This window comes from Solea solea, chromosome 6, assembly GCF_958295425.1.
Source record: "Solea solea chromosome 6, fSolSol10.1, whole genome shotgun sequence".
In the NCBI taxonomy this organism is placed as follows: Eukaryota; Metazoa; Chordata; class Actinopteri; order Pleuronectiformes; family Soleidae; genus Solea; species Solea solea.
The window spans coordinates 3,670,936-3,690,798 of record NC_081139.1 but is presented as its reverse complement, the minus strand read 5'-3'; the positions used below and the strand labels follow the sequence as shown (position 1 = coordinate 3,690,798).

Sequence of the window (19,863 nt, the reverse complement as noted above, 5' to 3'; positions counted from 1 at the left end):
TTTAGATGTTTAGACTGAGCTGAGCTCTAGTTTTTTACTGAATATGATTGCATTAATATGACATATGTGTCATAATAATAACAAATGTACATACTTAGTACCTGTGTGAAGGTGTTTTTCTCTCCGTGCTATAAATTGACTGCGTGTTTTGCACGTTTTCTCTCCATCTGGCTCAAATGTCAAAGCTTCAAAGCAGATTTGCTTAATTACATGTTGCAGTTTGAGGTCATATTCTTTGCTGCCATGCCTGGTTGAGTGGAAGTTAAACAAACAGATAGACAACAGACGAAGTTATTCACTTGTCGAACAGCAGCTTCGCGTTAAAAGGCTGACCCCAGTCAGCCCGTGAAAGGAGGAGGACGGGAGACATGTATTCAGGTACAGTTCTGCAGCGACTGCAGCACACTACAAAATCCAAGCTAACAAGAAGACAAATGATGGCAGCTGTGTGTGCTGACCTCCCATATTGTGCAAATGAAAGCCTTACAAGGGAATGTATATGAAACTATACCTACACTATATATATATATGTCTGCATTCCACTTTCAGGTCATTCACGCTTACAGTATGGTGCTAAAGTCTCATTCTGTGATCGTTGACATTTGGATGGAAATTATGTGACTGAAAGTTGGTCTTTTGGTTCTTTTTTTTCTCATTTTTCATGTAGGACAAACACAGGTTTTTACCAGTGACATTAATTAGGTTTCCTCATCAGTTTTGTGCTATTTTTCAAGTGTAGAAGTTGTTTTTTTTTGTGCTATCTTAAAACTGCATACATGATTCCCATTTTCTGGATGTGCTCCAACAAAGTATTTGATAAATAATTGTACTGCATGGTCATTATAGCATTGCCAAAACAACAAATCTATGACTTTTATACATGGAAAGGGGGAAATTATAGTACCCACACACCCAATACACAACTAGAGGTAATTAAAGTAAATTACTCTGTGGAATTTGATATATTATTGCACTATTTTTGTAAATTTCAAAGATGATAACAATTCAAAAAAGTCAACTGATACCAAAAACCTGTTCAACCCAACCAGGGGCTTTACAAGGGCCTTTAGAAAAGGGGACATGGGGGCCCCCACAGTGCTGCTTCTTGCCTTTTTCTTCTTTTTTGAATTGGCCAATTCTCATTACTGCAGACTAAAGTAAGTGGCTGCTCTCAGGACCTCGACTCAACTGGGCACCACAGTTGGTCCCGCCCAGTTGTAAAAGCACCTGAACGCATCACTGTTGAGAACAAGAGACAAGTGTTTAAAGCACAAAGTGTTACCTATATGTCCTGATATTCAAACTGCTGATGGTGCATTCTGTCAGTTAATGCTCGATGTAAGGTCGAAATGTCTGAATCGATGATCCATGGTCAACTATTAGTGAAGGTCAGCGGAAACTATATGCTCTAGGGAAACCTAATGGTGTGGAAGACGGGATATTGAGATCTACCAGGAGTCAGAGAACAAGAACAAGAGCAACCGAACAAGCCTTCTTACACTGTTGTAAGTTTAAGTTTAACTACACATTTACTACTGAACTTGCACTGATCAAACAGCAATTAAACTTTCTTTACTCATTTCCAGAGATAAATGTGTTATTTGATCATGAGACAGAGGATCTGCGATAAATGTCTCATTCCCACAACAACAAAAATAAGGGAAAAATAAAGAAAGAAAATAAAAGCCCTACTCGGCTCTTTAGTGTGTTTCTGTCAAGTTTTATGAGTAAAAGATCTGGAAAAATATCAAATGTAAAAAAAAAAAGAAAAAACTGCTCAAATTTAATCATCAATAATTTAAAAAACACAGCAGCAGCATCATAGTGATTTTAAGTTTATTCTTCATTTGACCAAGAGGGGGAAAAAATGGGTGAAACCGCCCTTTAATCTACTAAAGTTTTTCTCAATTTAATGTTGTTGATTTTTGGTAAGCGATCGATTCTTTGCATGTTCGAGGACCACAGGTGTGCAAATACACTGATACAGACCATAATTATGTGCCGCAACGGCAAATGTACAAACTAGAACTCAAGATGTTGGTTTTCGATAGAGACACAGATCCAGATTCATGATTTTTTTTATCTTGCAGGAAACCCTTAGTCATGTTTCCTGCAGCAAAGCTTTGGTAAACACTTCAAACACCAAATAACAAACACAGAAAGTAGCCGAGACACAGTAGCTGTTGAATTTAGGACAGAAATATAGCTCTTTCTCAATTGCTTTACACAAAATGATTTGTTCCATGTCAAGAGATGACACGATAAATAAATATACGGCATATTCTTGATTTATTCATAAATGTATTCGAATATTTAGAAGATTAATCCTGTGCGATGTTTGGAAACACTGAAGTACACAAGCTGCAGCCTCGCCTGGTGGCCTAACACTAATCACATCAAAGCATGAATGAAAAAGGCCCTTTGAACCGACAAACAACAACAATAAGAAAGCTAGGTGCGAGTCCACGTGTGGTCCCGCTCCCTCTCGCCATCTGTTTAGGCCTCGAGCTACAGTCATAATCTGATTGTGTCCCACTTTAATCTCAATAAACACAGCGAAATGAATTTAACCCGACTCTGATTGCTGGCCATGGAAGAAATGAAAGAGTCCAGCAGAATTACCCTCATCGAGATATTGAAAACATGGAACTCGATGATGTTTTTGGCCGTTGAAGCCACAGGGAGGATATTTTGTTTATGTCATACAAAACAAAAGGTGAATGAATTTAGTCTCATGTTTTGAATACTTCTATAATTAATCTGTAATTTTGTTCTACAAAAAAAAGCCACTTCCACTCATTTCAGGGAACAAAGTCTAAATTTGTGTATGTTATCTTTCTCAAAATAGTCCAACGTTTACCACAGAACCAGAGGATAAAACTACTCAAAAGTAACTGGATACAATTAACATATCAGCAGTTAATCCAGCTATTGCATCAGTTTAAATGATCCTATTCAGGCTGAATTGCACCTTTTTTTGTTTTAAACTCTTAAAAACATACATTTACTTACAACTGAGTGTCCTTTATCACTTTTCTTAGCCCTTTGACCTGCTTTCTTTCTTTCTTTCTCTTCATCCTGACACTCATGGACGACAATGTCTCCACCTACAGGATACAAGTGGTAAGTGAAAATCTTGATTTACAGTTTAGAAATGTGAACCCATTCACTTCTGTGGTACAGTAATACCCTTATGTCAGAGCTGACAGAGCTTAATCCATTGACAAGCTGTTGCTTGTGGGGGGGAAAAAAACATCTTTAAAACTTGAAATAATGAGATTTCTTGTCAGAACACAGACACTAAATATTAATCCATAATTCAGATAATGTCCACATTTTCCTTACCCACTATATTTTCTCTGATTTGTAATTACAACCACAAGACAATTCAATAAATTCAGTTTATCTTTGCATATGTTATACATTCTGAAATATTCCATATTTCCTATACAAACATTAAAAAGAATTAACTATACTTCAGCCAGATATTTCATTTGAGCTTTCAATAGGTCACAAGACATTGAGCTATTTACATTTTTTACATTACAGTTTGTAAAAAAGGTCCAGTTTATGGTTTAAAACTAATCTAAGACTCCCACAGCTGACATTACTGACCCAGGACATGAATCACTACCATGAACCCATTAACAGCAATAACCACAGAACAGATGTCCTGATTCACACGTTATCTAAAAGGGGAGGGGAGTGGATTTTAGTGATTTTTTATATTCAAACCAAAGAATATTACAGTAATTCATCTTCAGAAATCATTTACATCGCCTTCATACCTTTGTATAGTCATATATAGGCTGTAGTTTTAAGTGAAACTGAAAGGCATCTTATAATAATTGTCATATTATACTATACTGAATAACCAACACTTCTTACTACTTTCTTAATTCTTTTCATAAGGCAGAACTTCAGAGATGAACATGATACCTTTGATAGTAAAAGCACTTTTCTTCCTCAGTGTTGTATTAATATTTAAAAAAAGTAGATAAATCAAATACAAATTCTTTAGTTTGTTTCTACTGTTTAGTGACAAAAATGTAGGATGACCAGTAGGTGGCACTGTAAAACCACTCTGTCTAATCTTTGTACACTGAGCAGTGTTGAAATGATAAAGTAAAAGGAATAAGTATCAAGTGTCACAATAACAAAACATGTGCTTAAATGTTTTGTTATTGTGACACTTGATACCCGGTAGCAAAAAATCAGTGCTGTTAAGGTTATATTCTGTCCTAAGACCAATGAATAATGTATTTTATAATAAAATGGACAGCCAAAGTTATAATAAATATTATTGAAATTACAAGTTAACTCACATCCTGAGAGCAAGATAGTTCATTATGTGAAGGATCAAAAATGTTGTAGTCACCGTGATTCATATATATATATATATATTAGTCACCGTGATTCACATACACACACATATACACATATACATATACATATATACAGTATATATATATATATATATACATATACATACATACATACATACATATACATATTGTGGTGTCATTTCATTTGAGTCACAAAAACGAAGAGAACTTTGTGCGAGGCTTCATTTATTTATTGTTTTTGTTAATGTTTGTGCAAGGATAGGAATTACAAAAAAATCTACACACTATCGATGATAATATATCCTATTCTTTTTTTATCATACAATGTTATTTATACAAGTTACCCTTTAGCAGTTTTATATTCATTCAAATGTTCCTGTTACACTTTAAAGATATATTTATTATCCCCATGAAACAAAACAACAAAAACATCCAACAGTAAAACAAATTCATTTTTACAACAGCACACAGCCCTGAACTGACCGTGTGCAATCATTAGACAATAATCATGTAAGCTTTAATTGTTCGCACGTGCTAATACGATCGTCGTTCCTAGCACAATTTCATTAACATGAAAACACGGAAGCCACAGATGCAGCGCACTCTTCCTGTCGTGCCTAGAAGTGCATCCGTCACTTGAATAGAGAGGGGAAGCTTTAGCTTGTTCGAGGTACCAGATTATCTTTTTTTTTTTTTTTTTTTAAAGAGAAGTGGCTATAGAATGAAAACAGGTTGCAGATTTTTAATATTTATTCCCACGTATTAGTTATTAGACTAGTCTAAAATGTTTCAGTGTTACTAGTCTGCTTCCCCGACATAATCTGAGAGTATTGAGAGGAGGAAACTGTGGCTTTCACTGAGACACATTTCATATTCTCGTCTCATGTTCTCACACTTGAGACGGATGTTATGTTATTGGTTACCAGCGTTGATAGTCATTAAATACTCAATTTTTTTTGTATATGTACGAGCACTGCTGAACTACCACCAGCTAACCTAGTGCAAACAAGATCATTGGATACAAAGTGACCAGAGTAAAGCAGCGAGGACTTTTTGTTTCCTCTTTCGCTGAACTTCTTACTTTCTTATGTAAAATTCATTCAAACGTATACAGATTTGTTTTTGTGTGTGTGTGAAAAATATAGTTGTACTTATATCCGTCTGGTGCTGTACGCTTGTTCGTAGAAAAACACAAGCCATGAACAATAAACAGAAACCTGACACCACACATGGTGAGACACTCTAAGCCTCTCACATGAAATGTACAGTCTATTATGGTACTGCATCTAGTGGCCATTAGGAGAACTGCATTTAATTAATAACTACTCAGCCATGGTCGAGTGACACCGTGGTGCGGGCCCTCTGAGGTGAACTCCCCCCGTTAATTTAAATGGTGTCCAAGAAAATCCTCTTCGTGTAATAGACTACACGAACCCACCCGGCGCGAGAGTGGACGTCTGCAGGATGTGGGTGAAGATAATCCCTTAAGTGTTCCTTCGTAATGGAACAGGAAACCAGGCACAGAAGTCCAAACTCACAACAGCTTCATAACCTAATGACGTTTGAGTGAGATGTTCCATTGACAGATTTCAATAAACACACCAGTGCATCCCTTTTTTTTTTTTTTAATCCAGCATGACTATTCAGCACTGTGCTAATCTAGAAAATAAATCTCATGCAAGGATGGATTACTGAATGGGCCTGGGCCCCTGGGGCCCAAGGGCCTATTCATCCTGATATTTTAATGAAGCTCTCAAGCCAAATAACAGTGGTTATGTTATGTGAAATATTTTAATAGGGCCCCTCAATCATATATCGGAATATGGCCCTTCAGCCAAGAAACACTAGTAATTATGTCATCTTTATAGGCCCGTAAGGCTATATTATCCACCCCTGATGTCTTGACGGGGCCCTCAACTAACAAAAGGTTGAGTTATGGGATATGTCTAATAGGGGCCCCGCAATCATATTATTACCATCATTATTATTATTATTATTTTTGTTAGCAGCCAGGTGTTGCCTGACAAAAAGCACCTTTAGCGAGAATCTGTGAGATTCTTTACATTACAACTAAAATATTCAATTTAATTTCTTTGTACCGCTGTCGATTCGTGCATGAGTGCGGGATTGGTGTGTGTGTGTAAGTGTGTGTGTGTGGGAGGGACGCCCCTTTTCCAGTCTGTGCCCAGGGGCCCCAGTGGCTCATAATCCATCACAGGTCTCTCTGAGTAATATTTTTGTCATTGTTGTAATCGAGTACACGGATTAGTGGTAATATTCATCATAAACACCAGGTGCCAGTGTTTGTTTTGCTATCAAACAGAAGTGTGAGGTGTGAATGAAGTCAGTCTCACTTCGTATTCAGTGTTCTCACAACACTTGACTCGTGACAGACGGGGGCTACATGTTACCTTGTTTGTCTGAAGAGGAGGAGGAGGTGGACGGCGACGGGGAGGGAGCTTTGGGGAAGACCCTTTCAGTGGGAGTGATGCCTGGGCTGCCGAGGCCGGAGGAGCTAGAGCTACTGGAGCGGTGCGGTCCCTGCCCCTGTCCGATCACCGGAGCAGGTCGAACGGGTCTGACAGGCGGGGGCCTTAGAGGTGCGCTTGGTCTGCGCGCTGACAGAGCAGGTTTGAAAGTGGTCATGGTCTCGGAGGAGGAGCTGCTGCTGCTGCGTCGCTGGGCGGCGTCGGGGTCCCGGATCACCATGGTGTGGAGAGGACTGCAGGGCGGATCCTGGGCTCCTCCACCTGGGTGTTTGAGAGGCTCCAGAGTGTCCAGAACCACATCGGGGGCGTGTTTGGCTACATTCTGTCTCTCCAACTCCAGCAATTCATGGAGAGCTGTATTCATGGTTTTCTCTATGTCCTGATGAACACACAAGCAGAGGGGAAATTACATTGAAGCTGATCTCAACCAATTAAAACTGGACATAGACTTCCACTTTGAAAAATTAAGCCCAGGGAGTGGGACAACGTCGCATTCTATAGGGAAATTAGAATCTATTTCTCACTTGATTTCTAACTACAGTTAACATTTTCCTGAGGAGTTTATTGTCTTAGTCGTTAGTTTCGGGTTTTCTTCAATAGCATGTTATATCAATTTTGTAAATTATGCTACCATTTATAGAACAATAGATGATAAAAGGACAGTTTAGGGGGTTGTCCCTTTGACCTCTGCTGTATATTATCATCTGGTTAACAAAAAACAAACAATATCTATAATTACTCCATTAATCGATTATTAATCGATTACTAAATGAATCGTCAACTATTTTGATCATTGATTAATCGGTTTGAAGCTTTTCTCGTGATTAAAACAAGATTTCTGATTGTTTCAGCTTCTTAAATGTGAATATTTTCTTCATTTCTTTGCTCCGTATAACAAAGAAATCATCGTCATCATTTCCAGGTTTGACAAACACTGATTAATGGACCAAGCGATTACTCGATTAATCGAGAAAATAATAGACAGATTAATCCATTACGGAAATAATCGTTAGTTGCCGCTCTACTATTGAATTATCTAAAAAATATTATGAGCAATAGGCCAATAAAACATAAGATTTTAGGTGGGTTTATTTCATTAACAATGGAACAATGAAACAATGGTTTTGCATAATATCCCGTCTCAACCTATGATGTTTATTCTGACCTCAGCAAGAGCTTCAGCCTCAAGAGTTTTGTGGTCTCCCAAACTTGCATGTCGAGTGGTACTGGGCGACGATCGCTGAGAATGGCTGTCCATGAAGGCCTTTCTGTCCGGGTGGTTGATGCAGCCTGCGCTGCCAAATGTGGTGAGACGGCGTTTCTCTGGACTGTCTGCTGCGCCCCTGGTAACAGCCATTTTGTGTGGGCTGCAGGGCCGAGGCATAACCCTGGGGGGCTGGTCTGCAGCTCTGGGGGGGCTGTGAGTGTCACTGTTCCTGTGGTGTGGAACTGCTGCTCCATCTGATCGCACTCTCACTCTGACAAAAAAAGTGTTAACATAGAGTCATACTTTGTCCGTGGTATGGATTTCTTGACTCCGAATGGTTAGAATGTGTCGTGGCATTAGTTTTTCAAGCCCGTACCTTCCCATTGCTGCTCTAAAGCGGTGCTCTGGTGTGTGCTCACATGTAGCTGGGCGTTCTCGAGTCAAGGCTCTGTCGTCTCGGTGTGAACCGCTGCTGGCCTCGCCGTCAGTCCGCTGAAGACCATCTGAAAATGCATCATCCCTGACACAGACAGACAGCAGAGCAGTAATGTGGATTAAACGCTCTCTGTTTTCAGACTGAACTTCCCAAGTGTTCGATCTCGTGGAGCACATGATACTCGTCAAAGCTCCAGTGTGTAACTTTAGCCAGCAAAACACTGCTGGTGATGCTACCTTCTCCAGACCTTCTCCTTCTCCATACTTGACTTTTCTTTAGATCCTGTTCCAGAGAATCAGGGATAATTCCTTAACCTAAAATATGGTAGTGTCTCACTTTTTGAAGCTGTTATGCTTCCGCTCCTTCCCTCCGTCAGTTGTGACGTAAGACACATCACCACGGACTCACAAACAAATCACAAATCACTGAGAATCAGAGAGAGTCACGTGGAGCTGAATTTTTTTGAAAATTGTTAAAAAACAAACAGCCATTTATATTGAGGAGTTACACACTACAGCTTTAACAGTCACACTAAGGATGCATCACTTTTCACATCACAGCTCTAAATGTTGCTAACCAATGAGACAAAAAGGCCAAAGCACAAGAAACCTAAAGTGCACCACATTAAAGCTATAAAAATAATAGAATTCCATGCAATTCAATTCAACCTTCTTTGCCATTCTTCTTATTAAAGTTCAAAATAAAGCGTACTAGTTAGCTTGCGAGCTATCTATTGTGCTATTTAGTGTGCTAGTTAGCATACAAGCTATCTATCGTGCTATTTACCGTGCTAGTTAGCGTACGAGCTATTTATCATGCTAGTTAGCGTACAAGCTATCTATCTATCTATCTATCTATCTATCTATCTATCTATCCATCAAACTCCAGGTACTCACACGCACACCCAGTCAATCATAAACAATTCTGGTAAAACACATTAATTCCTGTTGGAGGTTGTTTGTTTTGTTTTCATCAGGAATGACGTGAAAACATGTGGGAAAAGGGTGATTTATACACTTTTATTTACTCAGATCCTTTTTGGGGCGCACAGGTTTGATCAAGATGAGCTCACACAGTAAACTGGAGACAGTAAGAATATAGTAGCCATACTTTATATTTAGGTAAAATAGAGCGGAGTTCGTAAAAAACAAAGCCCACAGGAGCTCTGATTTGTCCTGAAGTAAAACCATGATGCTCACTCTGACTGACTGCATTACTAAAGGAGTTATACACAAAAATAATACATGTCTGTGTGAGATCATAGAACAGACTAACTACTCACATGTCTTGCACCACAATGTACTGATGTGGGATCAGCCCATCGACACCGTTGTGCCGGCCTTCCCACCAGTCCTGAGAGGCTCGCAGGTAGAGTAACAGAGAGGCTCCTTTCTTGAAGGAAAGCTCTCGAGGACTCCGGCCCACGTAGTCAAACTTCGCTATGGCCTCGATCTGCTCCACCTCTGCAAAACAATGATGTGTTTCCTATGTCAACTCTCAGCAGGTAAGCACAGCACACACAGTAATGCTGCGTGTCTTCGGGTGACTCACCTTCGTCACTCGTGTTAGGCCCAGTACCGTTGTCTACTTCATCGAGAGCCCCAGGCTCGCTGTGGGGGCTTTCACTGAATGAGAAATTAAATAGAAACAGTGAAATGTGTTCTATTCCAGTCAGGAACACCTTAGTCATGATATCATTTATTCTAATTTTGGAGTGGGACTGTGGAAAGCCTAAGATAGGAAGAGGACTCATACCTTCTATTCTAAGGCAGGGAGAGCAGCAGTTATAGACCATATTATATACTATATTATAAACCCACTTTAATGCACATCCATCTATCCATCTATCTTCGTTGTGCATCCCTGGCTGAGTTAATGTTAATGGCACCAAGTTATTCGGGATCGTATCTATCCATCGATATCCATTATAGCGACAGCTTCAACGACATAACGTAGAGCAAACCGCAATGACTATTTGTGATCCATTATTAAATTTCTTTTTTTACACAATTGGAGCTGAAACAATTACTCAATTAATTGATTACTAAATTAATTGTCAACTACTTTGACAATCGATTAATCTTTTTGAAGCTTTTTTTCCATTAACAAAACAAGATTTCTGATTGTTGCAGCTTCTTAAATGTGAATATTTTCTTCATTTCTTTGCTCCACATAACAAAGAAATCATTCAAACAAGACATTCGAGAACATCATCATTTCCAGGTTTGACAAACACTCAACATCAACATTTTTTAACGTTTTCTGACATTTTATGGACCAAATAATCGACAGATTAATCGATTAGGAAAATAATCATCAATGAGTTGCAGCTCTATACACAATAAATATGCACCCAATAATATAAATAGGAAATATTTTTTGCCAATGTAAATGACTCAAAACACTTAAAATAAGAACTTATACTGTACTTGATTTAGCATCCAGCTGAATAATACTTAAAGAGACTATATGAGTATGTCTTTTAATCCAAGCAAGTAAGTAAGTAACTTTTATTAAGTTTTATTCAAAATAAAAATATAATAAAATAATAAAACATTTAAAACCCTTGTTCAACTAAAAGCTTGTTTATAAATCCAGGTCAGAGCAATGTAAGTGGTAAAGCATTCCAAAGTCTAGGTGCTACTACCTGAAAGGAACAAACGGTCTCCTCTAGTTTTGTACTTTGATTGGGAAACCACTAATAAGCCTCTGAGTGTATGAAGGAAGGAGCATGGGCATTTAAAGCTCTAAAAGTAGTCACAATGACATTAAAATGTATTCTAAAACAAATGTAACCAGTGAAGGGATAATGCTAAAAATGTGTTCTTTTGTGGGTGTGAGTTAAAAGTCTATAAGACTATTGCAATAGTCGAGGCGAGATGAGATAAAAGCATGTAGGATCATTTGTCTATCGCTAAACCAACACTTAATGTGTTCTACACTATAAATTACAATGCACACGTTACATACTGGCACATGTCGGACATCTTGTCCAGTACTCACCAGTACTCTTCCCCTCCGGCCATGCACTTTTCATACACAGGTCCCTCTAGTTCTCGTAGCGTTGGGAAAATGACCTCATGGTGGATGATAACGGTCTTAATGACCTCGTTCACGTGCGCCTGACAGGACACAGGGTCCTGCTCGTCCGGTATGGGCATCAATGTGGGGCCAAAGCAGATGGCCAGGTTGTAGGGGTCCATCATGTTCTCATCACTGTACTGGGAAAGACTGGAGCGACAAGAAACGGTTAATTATCGCGATACTTAACCGCTGTTATGTTTAATAGTTGTGACGGGACTTACTGGTTTAGGAAAGCAAACAGGTATCGCATGACGATGATCACGGGCCGCGGAAGAGTCACAATTATCTGCTGAATGTGATGAGCTCTTTCTGCTCCAGGGTCAAGCTCTAAAAACAAGAAGAGAAGAAAAACAATATTGTGAAAAACTACACTAAATCAAAGCCTTAACATTTTTTTAGATGTAATCCTGAAATGTGACTCACTGGTAGTAGATATGAGATCAAGGAAACGCTCTTTAGGGAACAGTGGGTTCTCCAGCCCCCTGAAGTAGAGCTTTAGAACGCCTGCCACTGAGTTGATGTCATGATCAGCCTGATCGTCCACCAATGGATCCTCTCCTACAGAAATAAACAAGATAGAAATCCAATGCATTATGAATCTAAAACGGGTCACATGTCCATTACAGGGTTGCATGTGACATTCAAGCTCTTTAGCTGCACTTTGGAGCTCAGCAGGAGAGACAGTGGCTTTTTGAAGTGGTTAAAAATGCGATCCAATCAATCAAATCAATCAAGAGAAATGGCCAAGAACACACAGGGACTAACCTCTCTCGAATGCATTTTTAATGTCGTTGACTTCCACCTGGGAGCCCGGAACCCGAAATATACCTTGCTGCTGAAGACCTGTGGAGAAGTGAGTACGAGTAATTAACGCCACACTCGCGTATGAAACACATAATCATTATATAATTCTCTCACATTTATAAAAACAACACGGGGAGATTGAATATGAAAGCTAACAGACAAGAGTAATCATGCTTACCATGATGAGGATTTCTTGACTAACTGGTTGAAAATGTCATTCTTTCTTGACTTTTTTTTTTCAGTTTTAAGTTGGTTATTTGTCATTGCATTGCATTTTGGACCTATCTGACCCACTTCAATACAAATCATCATAGAAAGAATAGGATACCATGAAATCTCACTTGCATGACATTATAAACACAGCATTTCCCTTTCAAAGAGACTATCAAACCTCCTTGTTTCTATAGTTACTTGTTTAACCCTTTAACAGCTAATCCTTAAAATGTCTGTCTGGACTTTTTTTTTGCTTATTTTAACCATAAAAAGGCCAGAAAATGTCCTGTGAGTTAGTATTATTGCCCATTTGTCAAGAATAACTTCCAACATCTGGCAGTTATTTACAATTTACTGCATGCTAAACTAGTGTGTTTACAATTAAAAATGAAGAAAAACAAAAGTTTTGCGTGTTAAATTAGAATTTAGAACACTATAAAACATATTTACAATAAAACAGTGTTCAGTCTTTGTCTCAATGTGTAAAAACAGGCCAAAACATTTTCAACTTTCTCCTCTCTGGTGACAAAGACGCAGATTCTCCGGCTTCCTGCTAAAGCACGGGTGAAATTACCGTAATAACCACATGTTGGCTTTAATGTGCAACTTCTCAGCTTTCGTGAAACAGTTTGAATTTTCCCGATAGCACAAACTGTCGTGTAAGTACCGCAATGCAAAGCACACTTGCGCAAACGTATTAAACGCTCGCTGTTAAAGGGCTAAGTCCTGCTTTACTAGCAAACATACAAGCACTGATAACTGGGGCTTGGCTCGCTGACTGAGAGTGGCACAAATTATGCAAATATGTAGGGACACACTATAAAGTTGTGGATATGAAAGCATGACATGAACATACCATACAGATTGATGTATCGAACGCAGCTCTCAACCACCACTGGTATAGGCTGCCCTGAATCCTACAGTAGCAGAGAGAATCTCATTAACCCTTCGTAAGAATAACAGCATATCATTGAGAACAAATAATCATGAGCTTATAGACCCTTTCATTGTATACAAATACTCCAAGCCTAGTGAGAATGCGCACGCAGTTTGGGGTCAGAAAACGTCACAACAGGTAAGAGCATGTATGTTCACGGTCGTCAACCGAATAATTCTGAATATGTTCTTTCGTTGCCAATTAAGGACCGCGAACAATACCTGAATAAATTAGTACTAGCCGACGGCAGTAGTCTGACCAGATATCCACTCTTACCTTATAGATAAACTAAGCCCGTACACATATTTCTGTCAAATCCAGGCTTTTCATCGTAATATAAACAGAAAGAGCTGATAATTGATAACTTAAATGAAATGAAGTGAGCGCTAGAAACGCGAGCCTCTTTGACTGCAGTAGCATCATCCTAGTCTTCTCTTTTTAATGCTTGGAGCCACAGACGATGTCTATTTTTTGAAAAGGATCAGATCCTGTAGGGATTCTGAAGAACTTGCTGGTCTATTTTCACACCCAACAACACTACAAGTAGGCAACTTACGTGTTGGACTGTTACAAGTTAATGGTACGAGTGTGTTTTCTGACCCCAAACTGCGGACGCATATTTATGTGGCTCTGGAAAGGGTCTATAGACAGAATAAATTATTTAATTTTTTTTTTTTATTAATTTGGTAAACAAAGCAAAAGCATGTATGTAAATGTTGCACCATTAATGAGGTTAAAACTATTTTTCACACATCAGGAATCCCAACAGGACAGAGGCACAGACATGTAACGCATAAGCATCAACCGAACCACAAGTGTGACGAAGAACCCGCCCCGCTATAAGACAGAGTACCTGACTCCTGGCACGGACATTCCTCCTTCCCCTGGGCACAGAGCAGTAAGGCACGTAGACAGAGGAAGAGAAGCAACAACAACCACAACAGGTTAGTGAGAGGGACAGATTGTACAGAGAAGAAGAAAAAAAGAGGAGGCCTGGCTTGAGAGAACAGTCGAAGCATCAGTGCCTTGTGGGGTGTGAGACATGAAGGCATGGCTCAGTGGGGAGTGTGTGGGAGAGAGGGTGCTACATAAAGAGGGGAGGAAGGGAGGGAGGGAGGGGGCTGCGTAAAGCATTTTTTGAAAGACTCTCATTTCCAAATATTTCATATATTTGCTGCCAATTATTTTGTAAAATTAAGGATTCGTTATTTGACATTTGTTTGGAACACCCTGAGGTGTCATACTGTCATTTGTTAATCTTAACACCATAAAAGGGAAACATTTGTCACAGATTTATTTTAAAATATCTACCACAAAACTTTGAGAAACATTAAATATTATGATATTTATCTCCACTGCCGCCAGAGCACAATGTCTGCCTGTCCCGGGTCTGATTGAGGTTTAGAGTGGATGTGGTCATGTGTTTAATTTGCATAGACTAAACACATCTGGTGAGTTGCCAGACGTCAAATATAAAGTCAAATTAATTCGGTGTCTGGAGGCTGTGGGTGCTTTCGAATCCAACCACCTTTTTAACAAGTTTGCAGGTTTCTTTTTTTGAATTGGACCCCTGTCTTTTTCAAACTGGAAAATTTGGAAGACAAGACAATGAGCAAGAGGAAAGTCAGCGCATGAGTGAGCCAATGTTTGCGTAAAAAAAAGAGTGGTCAAAAGGCAAAAGGAACCCCCCCAAGGACTGCTTGTGAGACAGCTGAGCTCATGGAGAGACAAAGAGCACAGATGGGCTGATACCTGAATGAAGGCCTCCATATTGCCGTTAAACAGCTTATGGTTATAAATGGAGCGAGGTCTAGACTTCCGCATTCTCTGGGGTTTAGGGGGAAGAGTGGGGGGCCTGGGGAGATGGTGGGGGGGTGTACGGTTGGTACATTTGTAAATAAAAAAAAAAGAATAAATAATAATGCAGTTGTAAATACATCAATGTACAGACATTTATTTACCACAGCACTTTACACGTCTACAAAATAAATCACTTTTTTTTACCAACATTTCTGCTTATTTGCTGTCTGCTGCGAGGAAGATGATAAAATTGACTGCTTAGGATGAATATAAAGCAAAGGTCCAGTGAATATACTACCCATAAATATGTTTGTACGAGTGTGAAATCACTTTATAAATAATTTGTTTTTTATAACTATAGAATAAACCTTTTATATGTACTTTAGGCAAGGGCTTTGCTTTACAGAGGCAGCCATAATAATATGGCTATTGGCCATTTTCCACTATACAGTTGTAGCACGGCTCGACTCTACAGACCTGGTACTTTTTTCAGTACCTGCTCTGGTGAGGTTCCAAGTGAGCTGAGCCGATACTAAAAATGGTCGCTGACTGAAAGAGTCATGAGCGCAACGTCCGACACCCAAGTATCGACCCGAACAACTGTGAACTGTAGATCAGTTAAAAACACATACAAATCCTGAAAACGTGTGTTAATCTCCAATATTTAGCACGGAAATTTCAAAAATTGGAATATTTAACAGAAGACTCTGGTGTTTTTAGTGACACCACAGCAGCTCCGGTCATGCAGGAAGTAGTGTATTAATACTTTTAATTAACTGATTGGAAAGATAATAAGTAATATAGAGTCGAGCCGTGCTACTGTATAGTGGAAAAGCGCTATATGAGGAAGTGGGAAAATGTAGATTAGACAGAGTGTTGACATTCTTTCTGGTATGTGTGTTCCCTGGCACGCCTGGAGACTGTTTCTTACACACTGGACCTTTAAGCTAACAGCCGATTAGCTTAGTTTAGCACAATGACTAAAAATGGGGGCAAATGTTTGTCTCATTTGTCCAACACTAAACACAAATGTGAAATGTCACATTATTTCTTAAACAGCTGCTTTCTGTAGCTGTTTCTCCCTGTTCTCCCAACACTTATGCTAAGCTAATAAGCTGTTAGCAATGGCTTCATATTGAGTATGAAGTGCGGTATGTCGTATAAATTAGTTATCCAATCAAACTTTAAGCAAGAAAGCAAATAAGCATATTTCTCAAAATGTCAAAAATGTAGCTCTGTTGGAGCAAAAATATACAATCGATCAAATCAAGTAAAAGCCAAACCCCCCTGTATTCAATTAGTTTTAAGCCTTGCCTTATCAATATATGGCTTCTGCTGAATTACTATGTTTTGACAGAACATTCGTCTCACTGACATTTCATTTCTTAGTCGTAATATATTTTATAGATTAAACGTAGGAAGAACTCTGAGCATCACTTTCTCTAAATAGAATCCAATCCATTTCTAAATAAAACAACTAAGAAGGAAGTTGGGACTAAACCCAACTTTCCCTACACTCTGGTCTAATTTTTCTGAAACATTCAAAGACACACAGAGGATTCTTCACATCACGGCTCACTTTATTCACCCTCTTCTCACTTGACATCTTACCTTGTTGTTCCGTATTCAGCCCTTTCCCCTAAAAGGAAAAAAAAAACAGCAAAAGGAAGAGACTAAATTAGTCTACGACTCTTTTACAATCACAGAAGTTAGCAGTACAGTTGTGTGCTGGCCAAATATACATGGCTGGCAGAAGGGCAACAGAAAGGGGCATTATGAGAAAATGGCATCTATTCAGACGGACTCACATGGCTGCATTTGACTCACTGCCAAGCAGCGGTCATTTAGTGGTCACCCTAGAAACAGCACAAGGGCCCCAGAAGGTCACGGCCCCTGTCTACTCACTCGGCAAAGTGAAAATGTATCCAGGGGCAACAAGAGTGGGAGGCTGCGGGAGCTGCGTCGCACACTGTGACGACTTCATATTATCATATTATCAGCACCCCACAGTCTCACACTGACCAGTCGCCTCCGACAAACGCACAACAACTCCAGTCATGAGGTGAGGGCAGCACAACACAACGGCATGGAACTACTTTATTTAGTCGTATGTTCATAGTGGTTTAAATAAGCAAATCACAGCATTAGTTCCTGTCTTTTGTTTGACCTTCTAGGTGCAGGTGCAAGGTACAAAATGGATGCTCATATTTTATGCTATAACGAGTGATGTCATTTGTTTAAAAAAAAAAGTCCTATGTGTCATAATAAGGGCAACTTGTGTATTATCATAAACAATGGATCACTGATCGTATGTGCTACTGTGTGTATATTTAGCAAATTGTAAAAACTTGTAATAAACTTAACTTTCCTAAAATAATACAACTCCACACAGATAATGTTGAACTGAATATCGAGGTATTTTTGATCCAAAGCTGCATGAAGATAAATTCATTGCAGTTGTAATGAGAAATCTCCAAAGACTAATATTGCTACTTTACTCCCATTCCACTCAAACTAAAATGGGCAAAAAGACAGATCCTTGAGTATCACCGATACTTTTCACTCCAAACTCTCACCTTCTCCTAGTGTCTGCTTCAAAAGGTCATGCTTGGCCTGCAGTTTTACAATGAGATTGCTGCCATTCAAGTACTCCTTGTATTTCTGCACACGAGATGGATAAAAGTTAGTTGCACCGAATGCATTTTGAACGGCGGTGCGTCTGCGTTTGTCTGAGAACTCACTGTGAAGTAGAAACCCTCCGTCTCCTGCTGATTGGCTCGCCTTTTGACGATGCTGGCCTTGCTCATGTAGGAGTCGGAGGAAGCCGATTTGACCGACTCTGTGGATTGGCTGTGCTGAAAGGCTTCCGAGACATCAAAGTCCTCGACGGTGAGCATGTCCTGAAGCGTCTGCACTGTGGCGTCGAGAGTCTTCCTCACCTGAAAGAAAGAGCGGCGTGAGCACAACAGAAACGTGACTGCAATCACAAACGGCTTTGTGATATATTACGGTATAATTGCATGAAATCCTTGTAAAATTGAACATCGCTGGCTTGCATACATCAAAACAACAGCAAGTAAAGTATTTATACTTAAATGCATTATCACAAACAAGCTGTACGGTGTAAACAACGTGACGCGGCCTACGATTATACCGCTGCAGGGCATTGGCACAGCAGTTTGACTGACACACCGTAAACAGAGTAATTATCTTCCTTGCATGACGCACCGCGACATGGAAGATTAACTATATCCCTGCCTTGTGACGCAGACAGGAAATGGAGGGTGCCATTTCCATATTCATGCCCCGACACATCCTAGTACAGGTCTGCATGAGTCACGGTTGCCTGGGGACTCCAGGGCAGCGGGCCAGGTAGATCCCTGCAAAGGCTTCCCATGGGAGGCAGGAAGACCCCCGCAGGTCAGCGCTAGATTACACAACATCGTAAAAAACACAGACACTCAAGAGGAGTGTGAGATGGGAGACAAGTGAGGGTGTTGGCTGCCAACCCCCAGTTTTAAATATAGCAAAGTACATGGAGTTAGTAGTCGCTGTAATGAGTAATACGAGAGTGATCTCCAGCAGAAAGTCCCAGTGGAGAGCAGTGTGCACAGACAAGCGCATCCAATTTCAACAAACTCGACGAGTGCTGGGCGAGACGGACGAAATGACAAGTACACACTCCAATTGTTGTTGCCCTCATAAAAAAAATATCTCAAATTGTATCGACCTAAAAAAAAATATTGAAATGAGGGGAACACTGTGCAAGGGTGACAATCACGCGGCTCACACAAATAAACACTGCATATTTTTGTTTGCCGAATCCGAGCAAACTAAATGTAAAAAACATAAATTTGTGGCTTCTTTGGCAAGTGGTCGATGTCAACAATTACCAGCTAATAACTACCATCACTGCAACTAACGGTTATTTTATCTTCATCGATTAATCTGTCGATTATTTTCTCAATTAATCGAGTAACCGTTTGGTCCATAAAATGTTGATCAGTGTTTCTCAAACCTGCAAAGGATGATGTCCTAAAATGTCTTGTTTTGTCTAAATCATGTTTTAATGATTTCTTTGTTACGTGAGGCAAAGAAACCAGAAAATATTAAAATTTAAGAAGCTGAAAAATCAGAAAACTTGTTTTGATTCCTTAAAAACACTCAAACCGATGTCAAAGTAGTTGACGATTAATTTAGTAATCAATTCATCGAGTAATAGTTTCAGCCCTAAGAACTACTTTATTAATTCTATTGCACTAATGCCATCATTGATCTCTCTGTAGCTCTAGCAAAAAACTTACAACCTGCACATTTACACATGCATACAGAATACGATCATGGTTTTGATCCTCTTTTAATTACAGTATTCCCCGAGAATTAAACGGTTCCAATAATACTGTGGTATCGTATCACACATAGCTCACAGAACAGTGTTTAACACTCTTTTATGGACTATTTTACATTAAAAAAATTTTTTATTTCCTTTTCCTGGCAGAGTAAATGTGCAGTAATATGTCGACAAGTGTATTTTGGAATAACGGATA

General features: G+C 39.4%; 1 protein-coding gene across 3 annotated transcripts in view; it reads right to left on the bottom strand.

Annotated features, from left to right (window-relative positions):
• Nucleotides 1-4,560: 4,560 nt before the first annotated feature.
• Nucleotides 4,561-19,863, bottom strand: part of LOC131460388 (SLIT-ROBO Rho GTPase-activating protein 3-like) — a 32,872-nt gene continuing 17,569 nt past the window's right edge. Inside the window, exons 9-22 of one of the 3 annotated variants that reach the window (XM_058630840.1) lie at nucleotides 18,058-18,255; nucleotides 17,893-17,977; nucleotides 16,928-16,955; nucleotides 15,269-15,371; nucleotides 13,436-13,496; nucleotides 12,328-12,405; nucleotides 11,986-12,120; nucleotides 11,784-11,889; nucleotides 11,482-11,709; nucleotides 10,030-10,103; nucleotides 9,761-9,941; nucleotides 8,419-8,562; nucleotides 8,001-8,313; nucleotides 4,561-7,214 (exon numbers count right to left, since the gene is read on the bottom strand). In XM_058630840.1, coding sequence (XP_058486823.1) covers nucleotides 6,747-7,214; nucleotides 8,001-8,313; nucleotides 8,419-8,562; nucleotides 9,761-9,941; nucleotides 10,030-10,103; nucleotides 11,482-11,709; nucleotides 11,784-11,889; nucleotides 11,986-12,120; nucleotides 12,328-12,405; nucleotides 13,436-13,496; nucleotides 15,269-15,371; nucleotides 16,928-16,955; nucleotides 17,893-17,977; nucleotides 18,058-18,255 — 2,202 coding nt within the window. In that variant the 3' untranslated portion in view covers nucleotides 4,561-6,746. Of the gene's footprint in view, nucleotides 7,215-8,000; nucleotides 8,314-8,418; nucleotides 8,563-9,760; nucleotides 9,942-10,029; nucleotides 10,104-11,481; nucleotides 11,710-11,783; nucleotides 11,890-11,985; nucleotides 12,121-12,326; nucleotides 12,406-13,435; nucleotides 14,401-15,268; nucleotides 15,372-16,927; nucleotides 16,956-17,892; nucleotides 17,978-18,057; nucleotides 18,256-19,863 lie in introns of those variants that run through there. The other 2 variants (XM_058630841.1, XR_009240384.1) reach the window with 2 other exon arrangements.